General features: G+C 43.2%; 1 protein-coding gene across 6 annotated transcripts in view; it reads right to left on the reverse strand.

Annotated features, from left to right (window-relative positions):
* srgap1a (SLIT-ROBO Rho GTPase activating protein 1a) overlaps positions 1-20,936 on the reverse strand; it is a 102,019-nt gene that overhangs the window by 3,321 nt on the left and 77,762 nt on the right. For 2 of the 6 annotated variants that reach the window (XM_037768729.1, XM_037768731.1), the window contains exons 16-21: positions 18,491-18,596; positions 17,641-17,865; positions 15,581-15,660; positions 9,460-9,640; positions 7,275-7,412; positions 862-1,234 (exon numbers count right to left, since the gene is read on the reverse strand). In XM_037768729.1, coding sequence (XP_037624657.1) covers positions 862-1,234; positions 7,275-7,412; positions 9,460-9,640; positions 15,581-15,660; positions 17,641-17,865; positions 18,491-18,596 — 1,103 coding nt within the window. Of the gene's footprint in view, positions 1-785; positions 1,238-7,274; positions 7,413-9,459; positions 9,641-15,580; positions 15,661-17,640; positions 17,866-18,490; positions 18,597-20,936 lie in introns of all 6 variants that reach the window. The other 4 variants (XM_037768728.1, XM_037768730.1, XM_037768732.1 and 1 more) reach the window with 3 other exon arrangements.

Raw genomic sequence — 20,936 nt, forward strand, 5'->3', positions numbered from 1 at the left:
CTATTCTAAAATGTTTTTTTTCTGGTGTGTTCTTAATACTGACAGTTTTCCTAAAATAAAATTTTAAATAAATCGCAATACACTCTGTATGACACGTATCATATAACCAGATTCTTGCCAATACACAGCCCTAGTGAGAAAGAAATGAGAGGTGATGTGAACAGCAAAGACGTGAGAGATGGAGAAGGTAGAGAACGACATGGTAGGAAACATAAAAAGCGGTTTTAACAAGAGGACCACAGTGACAGTTTTTCAAGAAAACACCAAGCATGCATTATACATGCAGAGAGTTAGTAGAGAGTATTACTTTGCACCGGCACCTCTCCCTCTGCATGCTAATGACTTTAGATAGCGAAGGAGATGCTGAGATGACAAGATGTGTTCATCTGAGCATGCTCCCAGTAGGCAGACAGACAGCCCGGCACACTTTAAAGTGCTCTCTGTGACCTCTGCTTTCTAACTGAGGCCCTATACAAATGTCAGTCATGGATTTACTATTATGCGTATGTATGTGACAACAAATTAGAGCTGCAGCCTTACTATCAGCGGTGATGCAAAAATGGATGTCTGCTTGAACACAAATTATTACCAGTTAGGCGTCGCTATATTTTGTAATAGTTTTTCATATTGCAGTTTCTTGGTATGCTCACAAGCAGTAATTACACTGTGATGAGTCCCAGTGTGGAGCTATGCTCCCTGCTGTCTGCCTGTGAAGCTAGTCTTTTTGCGTGTATTTAGCACACGGACACAGTTGCAGCCAGAGGAAGCAGAAGACAGGGACTGACTATGTTTTTACAGGGCGGGGCAGGGCTTTGATGGTGGAGGGAGCTGCGGTCGGGTCGCTGCTCGTCCCGCGCTGACCTGTGCGATGGTCTCCGGGTCCAGGGGCTTGCCGCCGTGGTGATGGTGGTGGGCGTCGGTGAAGCCCGTGTACTGGCCCGACGAGGTGGAGCGGCGGATTGGGGGGCTCTCCATCTTCTTCAGCGACTCGTGGCGGCTGATGTTGGTCAGACTGCCGTGGCCGGTGCGGCGGCGGCGCTCGGGGCTGTCCATGGGCATGTGGTTGCGACTCCGCAGCATGTCCCGTGGGCTGAAGTGGCCTAGGACCGGGGAGCCCATTTCTGGGGTGCCTCCGTGACCTCCGTGACCATGCTGGGAGGGATGCACCATGCAGTGGACATCGCTGGGGCGCGCGGGGGGCCGCCGAGATGGCGGGTCTGATCTTTTCTTGTGCCTGCTGGGATAGAAGAGTGGGACGGAGAGAGAAACAACAAAGCTTATTATATATTTATCACATTACAGCTTTCATCTTTTACCTCATACCCAAACATTGCACAAAAAATGCTTGACTCAGCGATTGTGCCACTTTGCATCTGCCAAATATAATAAACTTTTTAGGAACTAAAAAAAAACAGCCCTGTTTTTGGATTGACTGCGATGTCTTCAATAATTTAAATTATTGAATTTATTTAAGGGCTTCCTCTGGGTCTCACTCTGAAAACACAGTAATCCTTCAGACAGACAAATCCTACAAATTGGAAGCACAAGGTTTTCTATATTACAATACTATACGTGGGCATGCATCCTCATCACACATTTGCCACTGTGAAAAAAACAAAACAATCATCAGCGGTGTAAGATGAATTCTGATATCGGTGCGCAACAGCTCCGACCAGCTTATTTGGAGAGCAGGTAGAGTGGACCTGGCTACCAGCCAGAGGAGGGAGGCCTGTGGCCTTGTCCAGTCTACAAAACGGTAGATATGTTCATTAGATTGTAAATTGTTGTATATAATGTATATACACACAACACATATATATTATTTTTTACCCCCATCAGGAGCTATAACCCCATAACTTATTATATCTTCAACTATACAATACTGACTTAACAGTGCAATAATTTAGTGCAATAATTCAGCTGTGCAATAATCTGGTTTACTCCGGCATTAACACTGCATTTATTTATACAGAACATTTAAACTAATATTCTTATTTTACACTATTCTTGCATTTTTATAAATGCATGCATTTATATTATTTGCTTAGATCCTATTTTTCAGCATTATTATTTGCACTGTTGTTATACATATTTCTTCTTTATGCTTTCTTATGATTTCTCTATTTTTATATATTTATATTTATATTCTAAAACGGGAGCAAAACGGAACCAATTTCCCCCCAAAGATCAATAAAGTATTTCTGATTCTGATATTTCTTTCTTTGCCGGAGAGAGGGAAGTTTGTCCAGAAGTGGCTGCTGTATTGATACCCTCCACCTTAAAGAAGGGTGCTTCATTGAGCTGCGAGTGTGACTACAAACAGAGTTCACTCCACCACGGAGTGGGAGGGTGGAGAGGCCGGATTGGAATTGGGCCTTAATATGACACACACAAACATCTAAAACATGGAGAGACAGAGCTGAACATGTGTCTGATCAGACACACATGCCTTCATACTCACGCAGAGACGCATGCTCACTGAGTTGTGCACAATGTCTCTACACAGTAACATCTCCTCCTTTGAGGCGGTTCTATTGCACCATAAAAGGCCAACAGAGCAGCTCATCCTCCTCAGTACGCCTCTAATAGGCTCTGCTCTGCATATTTATGACTACCAGCACTACAGTAGCTACACACAGCCCGAGTCAAGAGCTGTAATGTTTCATTAAAGCAGCTATCATCACTTTCAGTCTAGCAGCTAGATGACTGAGAAACATATTTGAGCACGACTGTTGGCAAAGCACTACAATTTAATAATACAGTTACCTGATATTTATTATATGACTTCTCATTTAAAAAGAGATTGCATTCTTATGCACTTTTTTAGTTGGTATAACACTTCCTGAAATGGTTGAAACATTAAAATCAATTAACATCTGAAAGCTGATACACGCCAAATTATTTGAATTCCGCATTATTGGTCCTTTGCGATGATGAACAAGCAGCGATTCTCTCATCCTTTAATCACTTCTCCGAGGCAAACGGCTCCCTTTGAGAGTTTGCGTCTGCCTAATGAACGCCGTCTCAGCTATTATCATTAAGATTTACAGGAAGCTTCATCAACAGCGTCAAAATAAAAGCAATAATGAGTGCAGGATGTGAAGGACCATGAGGGTCTCTGGGAATGTAATTGCAGCTCTTCGCAGCAGAGCGACTGTGTATATCGCATCATTTCTTCACAGAAAACTACTCGTCTACATTAACTAGAACGTCTGACGTCAATCCAAGTGTGCTTATGTAAGACTCTGAAACCCGTTTACCTGGTCACACACTGTAAAATACACTCTGGAGTGTGAACAGTATGTCTTAATGTAAACATATAAATTAAAGAATATTTAATATTATAATATTATAAAATATTTTCTATTTTGTCAACAATGCTTTTGGCATCATTGGGCAACAATTCCATAATAACCTTTCATCATATTGTAATTCAAGTGTTCTGAGAGATAACTAGACTTCTGCACCTCCTCATGGCTCTGTTTTCAGGCTTTAGAAAATCTAGCCCGTGACGGGAGACTGATCTCAACATGGCGGGTCATTTTACAGTTAAACAGTACACTACAAGATGTTTCTGAAAACATTTGAGGAGAGAAATAGCATTACAGTAACAGAATATTGATTCATATCCAGCTCGGCTCTGATTGGTTGTTTTCCTCCGGTCTGTGAAATCTTGCAGATGCCGTTAGGAGCACCGGAGAAAACTGGAGGACACAGAGGAACATGATTTTTTTTCAGATTACCTTTCTCGTGCACACTACTGTCAGGATATAGTGACCGTTTTATAAAAAAAATCATATTTGCTCCAATTCTACCCAGTGCTGCTTTAATGTGCACACAAACAACTTCCTGACAGCACTAATAGCCACTGATGATAGTTTTAGAAATTGAAAAATGAAGACTCATTGGAGGAGCGGTGCAGGCTGGTGCGCCTGGTGAGAGATAAATATATATATTTTTCTGACTGCAGTGAGAAATCTGGATTAGTAAACAACTGCAGGAACCACTGACAACCAGCAGGGGGAGCAGTCTACATTCATAACACCTGTGCTCTTCAGGGACAGACAGAGTGTACAACAACACAAAGTACTGCAATTTACTCTGCACACTGTCACCACGCTGACAGCTCACCCTTTAATACAAATAATAATGTAAATCATTCCAGGCGTTCCTCTCCATCAAAACAGACCAATTGTAATTCTTGGTATGATCCCATAAATGTGCATCCTCTCCACTAAAAGAGGCACTTTTACTTTAACTTAACCGTCTTGTTTTAGTGACGCTCGCTGTGATCGTGATGCCAATCTCTACTAGAGGTCTCCCGTCTGGCAAGGGTAGGGCTGTCCCGAATAACATTTTTTGGGCTTCGAAGCTTCGGTGAGAAATATTCGAAGGTATTCGAAGCTTCGCTTTGCGGCGCGATACAGAGCAGCACGCTGACATGTTCTTCTGTCTGTCTGTCTCCATCTCCCCCGTTTCAGCGCCGCTGCCGCACTACTGTACACACACGACCCCCTGCACACAACAAACAGCGATGTCCGTCTGAGAATGACTAAAAATAGTTTATGTTGAATATGAATCATGAATAATGTTGTGTGATTATTCCTTATTTCATGGGATATTTGGGGATTTCTACATTATAATTACATACTTTTGGGGGATTTATCCTATAATTATCATTACTGTCAATGTGTACTTTATTTATTTATTTATTTTTTTTTTAATTTAAATTCATCATTTTTTTTAAACTTGTTTTTTCCCTTTTTTTAAAAATTAAATCTAACTTTGTTTTTTGCTCTTTATCCTTTTCACATCTGCAATGAGTGAGGGTTGGATGGGAGAGTGGCTTTGGGGGAAAAATATCAAAATATGGAGGGACAATCATTTATATTTGTGCTGTATTTGTATATTTCTGTACACCTGTTGTTACTCCCAATAAATTATTACTTTAAAAGAAATGATTACATACATGTATATACAAAAATAAAATAAAAGAAGCATTGGAATAGTGATTTGGAGGTCGATTATCAGGGCAACGGTCGAAGCTTCGAAGCATTTGGGTCAGCCCTAGGCAAACGTGTTTGTTGATTGAGAACACCAGGAGAGGAAAAAGATCTAAATAAAGCTCAGGATATAAATGATTCAACACAAGTGAGGATTGTCTGAATGGAAGAGCAGGAAAGTGAGTGGGGGGGGGGTAGACAGGAGATGAAGAGAGAGGTATGTGTGTGGGGTGGGAGGGGGGGTCACCTGGGACCTGGTGACAGGTAGAGGGTGTTGTAGAGGAGCTTTATCAAGGCTGATGTGAAAAAGATGATTCATTCAGATATATTCTCCGTCCGCATACAAATACCTGCAGTGTGTATGCAGGGTGTGAATATCGCCTCTAGTATGAATCATCAACATTTCAACAGTGAAGTAGAGGGAGTGAGTGTGGCTCTGAATAAAATAGCACTTGTTCATGTGTTTGGCAAGAGCCAGTAACAGACGCTTCAAGGTCGCTTACTCCACCACCACAAATGCAGCAATGAAGAGGAGACGCAATTCTGGCTCGCCACCAGCAGACACACGCTGCCAAAAAGTCTGAAGTGTGACTGGATGTGTGTGTCTCCTCTCTGTGTGTGTGCCATCCCTTCCTATGCATACGTATATACAGTATGTTCCAGTGTGACCAGCTGATACCAGCCCGTATTTAATACTCATACTACATCATAATAAAATAGAGTGGGAGAAGTTGATTCCTCCGGTGGCTATTAGGCTGAGAGAGAGGTGAGCTGAGGACACAGAATGACAGGAGGAAGCAGCAGCAGCAGCATATGTAACACGGAGGATCGACTGCATACTGTGTAGGTCTCTCCTGCTGCCTTCAGTCTTGCTCGGCAAAATCAGACACATGCTGTTAAATCGCTCTCAGTGCGAGCTTGCGTTGAGGTAAAAGGTTGAAAACGAGGATTATTTTTGGCAAAATACAGTAGTTTAAATCTCAATCTCTATAAAAAAACATTTAAAGTTGATTAATTTTCAAAGTGTCTGTAGTCTGCGTGTTGGTATTCACACCTGAAGCTATTTAAGCCTCTTAAGATGATGCAACGCTGAAGTTGTTCCAGACATGCTGCTGGACTGTCAGTCGTTATGGGATTGGCCGTCTCTCATTAGATAAAGCCAATGTGAAGTCCAAGATGTGCTGTGGTCACGCATTGGTCACTATGGCGTCAGGAGGACTGGCACTTCTTACAGCAGCAGTGGGTAGAAATGGAGCAAATGGGATTTAAAAAGTAATTTTTCATAAAACAGCCACTATATCCTGACAGTAGTGCATGAGACAGGTATTCTGAAAACAATCATGTGACTCTGTGTCCTCCGGTGCTCCTAATGGCATCTGCAAGATTTCAGACTGGAGGAAAACAAGCAGTCAGAGCTGACCTGAGATCTGCTGTCCATCTGCTGTCTATGAGAGCCATGAGTTAATCAACTTGCGAACTCCAACCAAACGGTCAAACTAGGCAGCGCTGATCAAATATGAATCAATATTCTGCTACTGTAATGCCTATTTCTCACTTCAAATGTTTTCAGAAGCATCTTGTTGTGTACTGTTTAGCTGTAAAGTTTGTGACCCGGCAGCCTTGTTGAGATCTGTTGAGGACCTACCAAGCACCGCCCACCCAATAACCCAAAAGGAACTTTCTCTCTGAAATGACCTGTGATTGGTCAAAGTCTTCTGTCACAGGCGAGATTTTTTAAAGCCTGAAAACAGAGCCATGAGGAGGTACAGAAGTCTAGTTTTCTCTCAGAACACTGGAATTACAATATGCTGAAAGGTTATTATGGGATTTTTGCCCAATGATGCCAAAAATATTTTGCCTACTGAAGCTTTAATGAGTCAAATTTTACAACTTAATGCTTCATCCACACACTCTTGTCAACGTTGGAAAGCACATTGCTATTGCCAGATGAGTGACAACTTTGTTCACTTCATTTCCTGTAACCAATGTAGCATTAAAGCATCATGGAATTAGCTAACTAGCTAGTTAACTAACTAGCGGGCAGCTAACTAGTTAGCTAGTTTGCCATATTCCCCTTAATTTCCAGGTCATTAAGTTTCTGAAGGATGGGGCTCTTTTTTGGTCAGCAGCAGTGTCTTTTGTTCAGACGTTAGTGAATTTGTATACTGAATGCAAAGAGTTTAAAATGCCAAATTCCTAATTCAGGTCCCTTGTCCCATTGTTTATTGCAGTCCAATATAGCACAGCTATACAGCCGTGGGAAAAACCAACCTGGTGATATAGGCCTCAGAGATCCTGGTGTCAGAGGGCGAGCCGATGTCTTTCCCCAAGCATTTATCCTCTCCGGCGTGGCCGCTGCTGGCCTCGCTGTCAGCCTTCTGACTCAGAGTGTCTGAGAAGCTGTCATCTCTGGGACACAGAGACAGATTGACATTGAGACATGGAAAGAGCAAGAGGAAGTGACAGAAAAACCGACAGACAACAAAAAAAAAGGAGAAATCAGCAAATCAGTCTTTCATATTTGCACCGTTCTTCGATGTTTCATATCAGTTTCCTGCGAGTCAGCATGTCTCTCTCATATCCTCCCCCGACCCACCCCTCAAGGTCCAGAGAGTCAGATGAGTCATATTCCTCGGCCTCTCCCTATTCCGGTGATATACTGTGACATGTACATGCCCACGCCCACACGCGCAGCCAGCTTTATGGGTTTCAGTGAGGTGTATGACTGGATGTTGTCAGGTGGCAGTAATCAGAGCTACTGAGCTGCACTGCTGCCTCTGATGATGTGTATTATCCCATATAAAACACAGTCGCTTCTTTAGTGCATCCATGTGTATGCGACGCAGACTGAGACAGAGCAAAGGACGAGCACTTCTCCGCAGCGGAGGCGGCAGTAAACAAAATTTACAGACAGACACGAGAAAGTTTGAGAGAGACATCCTGTGCTGAAGTGGCCTCTCAGACGTCTCTCTGCATGTTTTATTCTGGACTCTTTTATGGAACAAGTGGAGATCACAACCCTGTGTGCTCTTGCGCTCGTCAGCCTGCTCTGTTTAAGTAGAGAGCAGGACGTTACTACGCTCAGGGACAACCCGTACGGCTGTAAATTCCCTTGCTCTTTCATTAACTAAGAGGACACCCCATCAGCAGTGCCCCTCCTGGTGAATTATTGATAGAGGCAGCAGGTGAAAGAACAGAAGAGGAAAGAGAGGAAGGCATTCTGAATGGCCGTTTTGTCGGCCAGCTACTAAGTGATTGGAGTGATTCCGTTCCCGTCTTAACGAGACAGCGAATCCAGTCCATTAGGCACCAACAGTCGCCATGGCAGAGTGTATGCTTGTTAGTGCTGAGAATGGGAGACTGTGATAGAAGCGCTGGTTCAGGATCCTGGAGATGGGGAATACTCCACACAGCGGGGACGACAGCGGTGTTCAGGAAAAACAAGGCTGAAGGTCCTCTATGCACGACCCTACAGTCAACTGATGGTCCACGGCCTCTTATAGAGCAAAGTCAACAAAGACAAGTCTGTTGTTTAACCGCCAGGGACATCATCTGGGAGCGCTGGAGGAAGTTTTGACTTGGAGGTAAACGACAGCAATAATTACAGTACACAAATGCAATGTTAGGTGGAGGTTAGGATGTTAGTGTTTACTACTGTTGCCAGGCAGCCTACTTTCCTTTCCGGTAACACTCGTTGACTTCTTGCTTATCCATAGAATATTTTGTTTGTACGCTTCCTGTACGCTTCCCGGCGAGTATAAACAAAGCTTTATAGAGCAAAGTCAAAAGGCAAAAGTGTGTTGTTTATTGAGGTCTAGGCTACTTCATGCAAATCAGGGGCGTACGGTGCGACTCGCCGCCTCTGGAAACCTCCGAAAAACTATTAAACTAACCGTTGTGGATCTAAAATGAAAACAGATTCAGCAACTGCATGGTTTATTTTCTCTCCTAAAATGTTTTCAGAAACACATTTCGGTGAACTATTTCCGTTATATACAAGAAAAAAATGAGCCGCCATGTTGGTTCCGGTTCGGAAGCCGGGAGCAGCAGCCCACGAGTGAAAGCGTTCGTCCAATCAGGTGCCTAGTTGCAGCCCATCAAGTGTCCAATGATGGGAAGTGAGGCGTCCAAACATGCCCATGGACACGTACCATCAGACTGTTGAGTCATGCTTGCAGCTCTGTGAGACTGTACTGATGCTAATATCAGCATGCTAACATGCTCACAGTGACAATGCTAACCTGCTGATGTTTAGCAGCTATACCATGTTCACCATCTTAGCATGCTAACATGTGCCTATTAGCGCTGCATCAGCTGAGGTTGATGAGAATATAGTAATTGGTCATAAAGTGTTGGACAAATTAGAAAATTTGACCTGACGTTGGTGAAAAGTGAAGGGATCGTCAAAGCTTGATGCATTACTCGGTCGTATCTAAACTAAATGAAAAACACTCACATGTCTTGGACCACAATATACTGGTGTGGCACCAGGCCGTCGATGCCGTTGTGCCGTCCCTCCCACCAGTCTTCTGACGCCCGCTGATACAGCAGCAGGGAGGCGCCCTTCTTGAAGGACAACTCTCGGGAAGAGCGCCCAATGTAGTCGAACTTGGCAATGGCTTCAATGGGCTCGCCCTCTGTCAACGGAGAGAGGATTAGACGGGTCAGGTATGTCAGACAGGGCAGAGACATCAAGTACAGGCAGCTATTATCGCATGTGGAGACAGTTTTAATGATTGATGTACAAGTGGCTTATGAAATCAAAATCTTAATCCGGACAGACAACACATTAGCACTTAAACACATGTTGGCTCTGATGCAGGAGAGTCTAGTCAGGTCTAATACTGGAATGTTTGTGCACAAGGATGCTCATCTGTGACAGTTTGTGTACAAGTGTGCTGAGCCAGTTGGTTATTTTAGTTGTAGTCAATAGTAACCCGGCTCTACAACGTCGGGCCGGGGCAACAACAGGCCCTGAGGAGCTTTAGCAGGATATTTATAGAAGCTGCTGAGAGGAGATCTATATGACTCAGGGGCATGTCAGTCACAGCATGGATCATTAGACTGGGTTGATACCTACTCAATAACTGTACAAGTAGAGACATGGGAAATGAACAGGGGAAATACCAGGAAAAGTTATTACACAGTATTAACCAATGGTAGATGGAGCAGACACTATCAATAAATATTTGTACTGATTGCTCTCTCCAAGTCCATCATTTAATTTAAATAACTGAAAATCAGTCTTATATCGATGTCTGTCCTGAAGAAAACATCTGTGTGTTTTCAACAACAGCTACAGTCGACTCTCATATTCAAAAGGTTCCCTTTTCCGAGCCAATATGTGTGCGCTACAGCAACACGGGTCTAAAAATAGCTTCTTTATTCCTCCCTCACTCCTACCTCTGGCCTCCTCCCGTCTCATTTTAAGTCAGACAGACCCCCTGGACAGACGTAGCCTCGCCCGAAACACAGGCTCTCTACATACACTGGGAGCAGAGTAAATGGCTGAAGCTTGTATCGGCTGTGAAAAGCCATCATGGTATATCTTTCACAGGAGCTTAGAAGCGATTTCCCAGGTGAGCAGAGAGGCCACCTGAGAGAGGAAATACAGGACGGTGGTTTCTTCATTTCTCTCGGTGTCCTATTCAACCTCATATTTTTGTATCCAACCTTTAACTTGGCACCTCCCTTGCTTCACTTGGTTGTCAGGAATGACGGGGTGGATGTGACGTGGCTCCAATAAAATGTGACAAGCAGGAATTTACTGTCTGAATTAATTGGGCTGCACTGCAGCGGACGAGGCTGTTAATAAAGTTGACGGAAGCCTTATCGGTGCAGGGGATTTCTCTCCCTCTCCATTTTCTCCATCTCTTTCTCTCACTTCAATCTATCCATCTATCCCTCGTCCTCCTCCAGTCTGCAAATGTTTCTCCAAGGCACGCACACACACACCCCACAACACTGCAGTGACGTAACTGCTGCAAACAGCAGGCCATAAACTCAAATCTCGGTGTGCTAAAGGATCCCCTCTGTCATGTTGTGCAATTATAACTGAGAATCGCTTCGGACCCAACCACCCGAGGTCACACACACACACACACACACATACACACACACACTGCGACTGGAGTTAAAGAAATGTTGAACCGTGAGAGCTGGAGGCCTGTGGTGGTGTAAAAGATACGAACTGTCAGATGTCTTACACAAGCCAGTGGAGCAGAGTCGGGGTGGATGTTAATACATAGAAATAGGGGAGCAGAAGCCTGGTGTGAGATATGGTTAGGATCAATACAACAGGAGAGGGTATAAAACACTTCTCCTTTCCTGCTCTGTTTGTAGCAGCAATCACCTCAGATTAATATTGGTCTTCAGGGAAAAGGGAGGATGGATGGATGTACAGTATATCTATCTATTTATCTATCTATGCATCCATCCATCCATCCATCAGGGCTGCACGATTATGGCCAAAATGATAATCACGATTATTTTTGATCAATATTGAGATCACGATTATTCATTGATTTTGGCGACAACATTTGTATTGCACTTTCACATTAGAATAAACGGAGCACTGCTTTCACTTCCATGCTGTGCTACATTCCTGCTAATGTACAAATTATGGCTACACGATGTTGGAAAGATCTGACATTGCAATATGTTTTTTTTCTGCTACATATATTGCAATATGAGAAAATACAGGAATATTCATCCTACCCCTTTGTTAGCTACATTTTAAAAGTTAAATGCTTCAATCTGGTGCACTTTGAGAGCAAAATTAGCAACATAAACAATTGTATGCTCTTGATTTAATCAGAAACACATTGGTTGTATAGATAATATCTATACCCAAAAGTGAAACCAAAACATCTCGATCACCGGCTGGTGGCTGGCTGTTAGTTTAGGAAGCGCTTTGATTTGATATGGAGCAGAGTTTTCTATGAGCAGAACGCGCATTTTAAACGTCAATATCGCAGACGATCATGTTCATTTAATTGTGGGAAGCCAAAACCGTGATTGCGATTAATATTTGATTACTTGCGCAGCCTTACTATGTATTTATCTATTTATTATTAATCTCAGGTGCATGCTGTTAGATGTCGGTCTTTATGGGGGAAAGGGATGACCCTCCCTGTACAGTAAAATATCCCGCCTGTACAGTACGCCTGGGGCACCTGACAACAAGGACATCCTGGTACAATCCTGCAAAAGTGATATATAATCAATGTACCAGTTAGTTCGCCTTTGACCTCGTAGCAAATTTACCAGCAGATAGAACATCAATGTATCGATGGTGTGCGAGAATTGTTCTCTCTAAAAACAGACAATTAATCTCTAGGCATGACAGCCACGGTCCATGAGGCTGTCATGTGTGTCAGTCCGCAGCAGGCTGGGCTGGAGACCATTTCCGGACAGCCATTTAGACCAACATGTGGAATGACTTTTACTCCTCTCTCTTGTCTGTCTTGTTTTCACTTAGTTTGGGGGCCTTGAGAAAAGAGTGAACATAAAACCAGTGTTGGAAGAAGTACTCTGATCTTTTACTTAAGTAAAAGTACCAATACCACGACGTATAAGTACTTCATTACTAGAAAAATTCATTAATTTAAAATCTTACTTAAGTAACAGAAGTATTATAATCCAAATGTACTAAAAGTTCCAAAAGTAAAAGTCTTCATTTTGCGAATTATATATTATTATATTTATAGTTATATTATATATTACATCAGTAGTTTAGTTCAGGGCTCGGACTCTACAGGGTCACAAAATAAATCTGAGGGGTCGTGAGATGATTAATCGGGATAAAAAAACAAACTTCTGCTACACAAATTTCTATTAAAATGTTGGACTTTTCTCTAATCTTGGAAATGGAAATACTCAAGTAAAGCACACAAACCTCAAAATTGTACTTCAGTACAGTACTTGAGTAAAAGTAGCTTGTTACTTTCCAACACTGCATATAACTATTACCGTCTGCAGAATCAAGTGCTGGTAAACAAACAGGGAAAGAGGTTTGCTTTTGTGTCTGAAATCCAAATGAGGTCATGGGGATTTAAAAATAACTGACGACAATAAGTTGACCACAGTTCAAGACTCTGCAGGGAGGGACTCATGTCAGGGAGGACATCCTCCCAGTCCGCTCAAAGAAGCTTTTGGAACAAAACCATGGTAGCAAGGGATTTCTGGAAAACATAATCTTCCATTAATTACTCAAAGAGTTGATAGCTGCCATCTGTGTTTTACAGTGGGATTCCTCACAGAGAGAAGTTTCCTTGTGTAATCACATGTCCTTTTTATTTATAAAGGACATCCAGATGATGACTTTAATTTGGAAGCAGAGTGATTAACAGCTGATGTAATGAGAAGAGATCTACCAGATTTCCCTCTATGGAGACTGATGACGAACGGTGACGGGGAGCCCCTAAAAAAACCTCTCTGGGTGTGAAAAGGAGACAGGATTGGGGCAGCTGTCACCATGGAAACAGGTTTAGGGAAGTCTGTTACTAAGGTGAGATATGAAGCCTCGGCTCGGCTATAGGTGGACTCTTTTTGGCTCACACTCGCTACATCTGGTCAGCTCTCTCTGTCTTGGATATTTATGACTTTTGAATGAGCTGGAAGTTTTATTGTCTTTTTCTGCCTTTTTTTCCCTGGACGTTAACAGCAATGTCTGACCCCGGCTGATATTTTGGTTTCAACTAACTCGCTCGCTATTTGATTTGGACCAGACCAACTGGTATTCATTTCACTCAAACAGAGGACCACATTTATGATCACACAAATGCACAGTATCCCACCATGTCTAGAAGTCTATTGTATCCCCCAGTGTCTACAGGAGCCTGGTGGGGTTTTTTTCCTTCATATTTCTCTTGGACACATGGAAATGTAGTTAAACGTAGAGAAAACACAGACCGTATAATATTTGGAGAGCTATTAAAACCTCACACTTTTGACACACACTCCATACATTTGCTATTCTTAAAAAAAAAAATCCAAGGGGATTAAAATGTAGTATGCAGTATGCTAAAAATATGCCAAAAATACCCAGATGATATACTGATCTGAAAAAATCTTCAATATGCATCGGACCAGTCTACCTCGCCTACTGTATCCTACAATACAAAGCGCTGGAACAGTACAGCTCTATTTCATCACTAAATTCAGTTTTTTTTAATTTTTGAGGCGAGACATCAACTGCGTAAATTTTGAATATTGAAAGTTTTTCAATATTAGATGGCGAATTGAACATTTGCTCCACCGTTTTCAGAGTTTAGAAGCTCCACAAACTGCTGTGACAGCTAGCTAACGCCTGCCAGAGTCGCTCCCTCGCCAGCCGGGCATTCACGCTCACAGAACCCGCTATGAGCTGGCTGGAGCTCTCTCTAGAGACTGCTTTTATTTTCTTGTTGACGGATAGTTTGTTTAAATATCACAACACAAATGTCCATTATTAAATTAACGGGAACCTGTGTTTATCTGCCTTTTTGGAGTTGAAAAGCTCCACAAACGCCCGCAGGCGTAGCTCGCTGGAGAGCCGGCCAGTGACGCTCACAGAGCGGCTACAGAGCAGCAGAGTGGCGAGGGAAGAGGTGAGGGAAAGCGCTGCCTCTGACGGGGCAGAGAGATACCTGCTGAGACAACATGACCCTTTTTAACATTACTCTAATATCTGGAGGGAGATCAGTCCACTGTTTAGTTGCTGAAGTAACTGAAAAAGCAGTTTGAGGAAATGTTTTGGATTTTGGTTTTATATTTCCTGTCTCCCCTTGTTGATGATCCTGTTTGTGTTACTTCACTATGAGCTGTTAGAATAAATTGTTTAAACCATGCAGTATCTTATAAAGTAAACAAGCATAACATAAACAAAAAAGAAATCAACGTTGTATTCTTCGATAATATTGTAATAGTGGTACGAGTTTGCTAAGAGGTAAGAGCTGGTTTAAAGGCTAAAGCCTGGTCTAGCATACTGCAAAATAAATCACTTTAACTGTTGCATACTGTATACTACTGAGGAACGCAGTATGCAGTATGTACTCTATACTGCATACTGTGTTCGTCAGTAGTATGTAGTAGGCGGTTTTGAATAGAGCCTGTGACACTTTGGAAGTGTTTCACATTTGTGAAAACAAGAATTCTCAGTTGGTGTAGACCACCCTGGAATTTGTAAAAAGGGGGGGGGATGTGGAAGTGTCCCGAGGTCCAGAGGGAGAAGCAAAATCATTACAATATGAATGGCCGTCCATCACTGTGAGCCCAGTTCCCTGGCCCTTCAAGGTTACTGCATTTAACAAGCTGAAAGGCAGGATTAGCTGCAGTGAGACGCAGAGAGCTGGACTGAACCCTCGGACACAAGGGAAAGTTTCAGTATGGACATACTGATGGGAGAGTACAGCGTTGCACTTTATGAGTGAGTGTGTGTGTGCGCGTGATGGTTAAATTGAATTCATGTAATGTTCAATGAATGATATTGTTTGGTGGAAAACAATGCTGCAAAAAGGACAAATGTACACATATAACTGAAGTGTGTGTGTCATTGTGTACTACATGCATACAAACATGTTTAAATAGTTACTCACCATCCTCGCTGGTGTGTGTCTCTGTCCCTCCCTCGTTTTCTACTTCCTCCAGGGCTCCGTGCTCACTGTAGGGGCTCTCACTGTGGGGGACAACATGCAAACTGTCAGGATCACAGCGAAGCCAGCATCAGGGCTCAAAGGGTCAGTTTCAAATAGAGATATTCCGATACCATTTTTTCCTTCCCGATACCGATTCCAATACCTGAACTTGCTGTATCGACAGATACCGAGTACTGCTCCGATACCAGCGTGATAAAAAAAGTATACAGTTATTATCATTATTACTATAAAACAGCTGTTTACTGCTGACCATGTATGGATGTGATATGATTACTATCTTTGTTGTATGGCCTGGCTCAGGTTAAAACCTTTGTAAAACATGAACAAATGCATACAGAGAATGAATGACATAGAACTTTCTTTTATTATTCAGTTTTACTTGTTGGATTTTCCACTGTGTAATATCGCCAAATGGCTGATATTGTCCTCGCTCTGACTACCGTTAACGTTACACTCTCCCCTAGCACCACAATGTTGTTGTTTGCCATCGTCACGTGACAAACTACCTGCAATCAGTTCTGCTTTGCTGCTATAAAACAGTAGTTGCCAGTGGCAGCCATGATACATCCAGGGCGACGTACATGAAACCTGCCTTGGCGGAGGTCTGCGCTCTCCAAGTGCACTTCTAGTAAGTTATGGTATCAGATCGGTGCATAGACAGGTGTACTCGCCGATACCCAATCCCGAATTTTGGGCAGTATTGGACACATTTCCGATACTGGTATCGGTATCGGAACAACTCTAGTTTCAAAACAGACTGGATCTTTTCCCTCACCTCTTTTTCTTTCTTGAAATGAAAGCTGTTTGAAGACACTTTATCTCCTAATTCGGTTTGAAACATAAGACTTTTGCTCAAATCCCAACAGTCAAATCTCATTTCAGTGAAGATGTTTTTACAATTAATAAAACCAAGAGGAAGTTCAAATAGCGGTCATTATTCTGTGAGAGGCTTAGATCCTCTATCTGTGGTTGGGCCTCTTATTCTAAATGGTCTTTTTCTGGCATCGTGCTGAGAGAGCTGGCGATAATGCCACACACACACACACAGATTAATGCTGCCAGGAAGTGAGTGTCTCCTCCCATGCTAGCACGTCACCAGCCACCTCCTATTCTGAAAGAAAGGGAGGCAGCCAAGACAACAAATCTCCCCGGGGCTTCATGTGTGTTGCCGGGGGAGGGGATGGGGACATGGTCGTGCTGAGACGGGTGATTAGCTTCAGCCAGGGATAAATCCCTGTCAGCCTGTGGTGATGTGGGAGCATAGAAAAGCAGGAATAGGGACCGATAAAGAGAGGAAGAAACAAGTGCTAAATGCTGCTTACAGATGTTGAGCTGGCAAAGGGCCTCAGGTTTGACTCCAGTATGTGCTGCAATTCACCTAATCATCCTTTCCCTGCCAGGTGACCTTTCTTTTTCCTCCCGCCGTGATCTAATTAAAGTGATTGTTTCAACCCGTCTCACCTAGAAAAGAGTCCACCATGTAAAGTCAGCACTGAGACACGCTCTACCTTGTCATGTTCCTTAACCACAGACGCATAATTGGTGAGCATAATTATTCATATCAACTCTACTGACATACTACTGACACAGCTGCAGCGTTGACAGCGCACGCATACCTGCATGTTGAGTGAGTCCCTAATGAAGGAGGTTTGGCTGCGTGCCTCTGTTCCATTCATGGTAAGAGAGAAAAAAAAAAAGGAAACCACCGGCGTCTGTCCGACTCTCTGCATGTCGTTCAGGAAATCTGTGCAGCTGCATGAGGTGATCTCATCAGAATGCTTTCCATCTTTCCTTTTTTAATCCTGGATAACCTACATCTTGACCTTCAGACAACAGTGACAGGGCGGCTTAGCAGCCAGACAGTGCGTGTCTTGTAGCTCAAAGATCAAAAGTTGATTTGCGATTGATTCAAGTCTTGTGAACAATAAACTGAACCTGAAGAATTATGTCCCGTTTGGATAATGAATCAATGAATAGCAGCTAAATGCATCATTCCTCACCAATAGTCTCCTCCAGCCATACACTTCTCATAGTTGGGCCCGTCCAGTTCTTTGGCGTCAGGAAAGATGGTCTCGTGGTGGATGATGATGGTCTTGATGATCTCGTTGACGTGGGCCTGGCAGGAGACCTGGTCCAGGCTGTCTGGTGTGGGCATGAGCGTGGGGCCGAAGCATATGGCCAGGTTGTATGGGTCCATCATGTTCTCGTCACTGTACTGGGATAGGCTGGAGAGAGGAGGGGGTGGATGGAAGGAGGTAGGAAAGGAGAGATGTAAACAAGGAGACCATGTTAAAGTGTAACTTCTGTATTTTTCAACCTGGACCCTATTTTCTGTGCTTTTCTGTCTAAGTGCCTAATGGAGACAACAGTTTTTTGAACTGGTCCAGCATGGAGGTATAACGCTGCAACCGGCAGCCTAAGCAGCGTCAATGTAGCGGCACTCGTGTTTCCACCATGGATGTATTCCACTATTCCACCGTTGTCTTCCGGCAACACGTCACCTTGCGTGATTTCAGAACAAGACTCTTTACATAAAGTGACGTAAATGACGGTGCCAGCTTGCCCCGATAGCACCATATTGCAGCCTCCGAGCAGCTGCCGTCTACAGCGCTCTCCCTCTATGCTGGACCAATTTCAGAAACTGTTGTTGCTATTAGTCAGTTAGACGCAAAAACATGGGAAAATAGAGGTTGGAAAAATACCAAAATTACCCTTTAAGGCTGACCGATATTGCACTGTATTTCAGATCAAATCATGACTGACAGCAGTGGTTGCTCTTAACTGCTCTGAGGGGGCAATCCTTAAGAAGTTAAATACAAGGTGGATTTACTATATTGTCTATAAACTTACTGGTTGAGGAAGGCGAAGAGGTAGCGCATGACGATGAGGACTGATCTGGGAATGGTCAGGAGGATCTTACGGATGTACAGCGCTCTCTCATACAGGTTCTCTATTCCTAGAGCAGCAAAAAAAAAAAAAAAGAATAGAGAGGGTATGATGTTAGTGCAGTAAAATGTTATAATACAAGAAGAAAATTAAATTAATAAAGACTGCTTTGTTTCCGTCCATTCACCTCTGCTGCTCCACCTCATCTACCTGATGATGTCCACATATTGATTATCACCACACCACATCCCAGCATAGAAATTTAAGAGCACATTGAAGCTGAGCCAATTACGTATCAGAATTACTGTAAGTCTCTGGAGGACCTGCAAACATGTACTAATGCAGTGATGTGTAAAATGTGTGTGTGTGTAGAGGCCATTGGAAATGTATCAACTCTGTGGTGGTGACCTTCACCTCAGCCTGTGTTACACTGCTGACACCAAAAAGGAAGAGGAAGAGGAAGAGAAGGAAGTCAGCAATCTTTGTTAGCGCCCGATGACGATGACATTAAATCGTTTTTCCTGCTCTAAATGAAAACAGCATCTCTTTAAAACCATTTTGTCCAGTCCTCTTTCACTTTCACTCCTCTTCTTGCAGAAATACAGATATATTACCAACAAAAGAACTTTTTCTCAACACATTAATTGCAGGAACATTATCATAACTTTAAACCAAAACAAAGCATTTAACATGCTAGACTGCCGACCTTTGTGTCTTTCATTACTATCTCATTTGTTCCGCCGTGGCACTTGAAGCAGCCTATTTTATTTGGCTGAGCTGGGGGCTCTGCTCGCTGCTAAAAATAGCCCTGTCACCCTCCAGCCACTTTGTGCCATCTGGGATTTGGGCTTCCGGGATACTTGTGATGTATTTCATTTTTCATGAATTCCTAACTAGGTTTCTGCAAGGCTCCTGAGCACTTCAGAAGCTACTATTTATACATCACCTACAAACACACATGTGAAAAACACCCGCACGAAACATCCCTGCTGCAAACTCCCAAATGAAAGATAGCAGTTTGCTGCAGTACGCCTGCTGTGGTGGAAAAAAACACACAGTCAACTGAGAGCAGTTAAATGGAAAAGTGATCTTGTAGCTGGTCTGAGCTGCTCCATATGGAATAAGCAGAGGGTTTTTAATATGGAGGCTGCTGGGCGTTCAGCCCACACTGCAATCACTGGCATGTTGAGCTGGGGAATGTAAACAGGGAATCCCCATCACTCATCCTGCACAAATGTGTAAAAGTACACCCAGGAAACACACACACAGACACACTTCGCACACTCACGAGTACACAAAAGCCTGCACGAACATAAAAACACACATATACATGGCACACACACAAAGCTGCACGAGGCATTACAGCACACGTTGTGCCCATGTGACTCTGTGTATGTTCAATTGTTCTTTAACAGAGCCTAAAGCCCCCCTATGTAATGACTTAAAAGATCAGGAAAAAGCCACACAAAGAGCTGACTGATCTGTGCGAACTGACTCACAGCAAAAAGACAATGTGACTTTTCTTATGAGGACCTCGGTGTAGATTCAGCTCTGCAGTCAAACGCCGCTCAGTTACTGCGGACATTTAACATTCCACCGCAATCCTGTAAGCGTGGCCAGCTTTGTGCCACTTACGGACAGATAATATCCTTCTCAGTACTCGACCAAATACCACAGAGTAGTGTCAACACAAAGTGTCAGAGACGAGGAGAAGTCAGAGCCATTCTGCTGACAAAACACTGCAGATGATTAATTATACCGTTTCATCTGAGGACTGTATTTGATGGGGAATACACACTGCGTGAATGATGCTAATGATGCTAACTAATTACTAATATTACTATAGACCTACTTGCCAACCCTCCTGATTTTCCCGGGAGACCATCGTTTTTCATCGCCCTCTCCCAGTTTCTTCCCGGGGTCAAAATTGTCCCGTATTTCTCCCGATTTATGTCAAATTTTCACACTTAACCCATTTCTTGTACTTCTCTGCCCTACTGTTTACACCCAGACGACAATAGAGCTACACCAAATGTCGTTTTCCAGCGTAAGAGAGCAGTCTATGCTCGCAACACAGCGCAGTTTGAGCTCATGTTTGAACTGCGCTCGCCGCTGGGTTCAGCGCACATCACAGGGTGCAGCGCCCAAAGTTGGGCTTTGCTCGACGTAACGAAAAGCCGTAGCTACATGAAATAATGGGGGTTCAGAGCGCAGTGGTGCCGTTGTGTCTGAAAGGGCTTTCAGTGAGTGAAATAGTGCTTCAACCACATAATTAAAACTATCCAGGAGAAGCATTAGCAAGCATTCACGATGCTAGAATTATCAGACATTTCAATATGAACAACTAGAGACTGTATTCCTGCCCATAGCAAACTGTAGTCCTATACTTGTAGGTTTACAGCTTGTAGAC

This window comes from Sebastes umbrosus, chromosome 4 (genome assembly GCF_015220745.1).
Source record: "Sebastes umbrosus isolate fSebUmb1 chromosome 4, fSebUmb1.pri, whole genome shotgun sequence".
NCBI classification, from domain to species: domain Eukaryota; kingdom Metazoa; phylum Chordata; class Actinopteri; order Perciformes; family Sebastidae; genus Sebastes; species Sebastes umbrosus.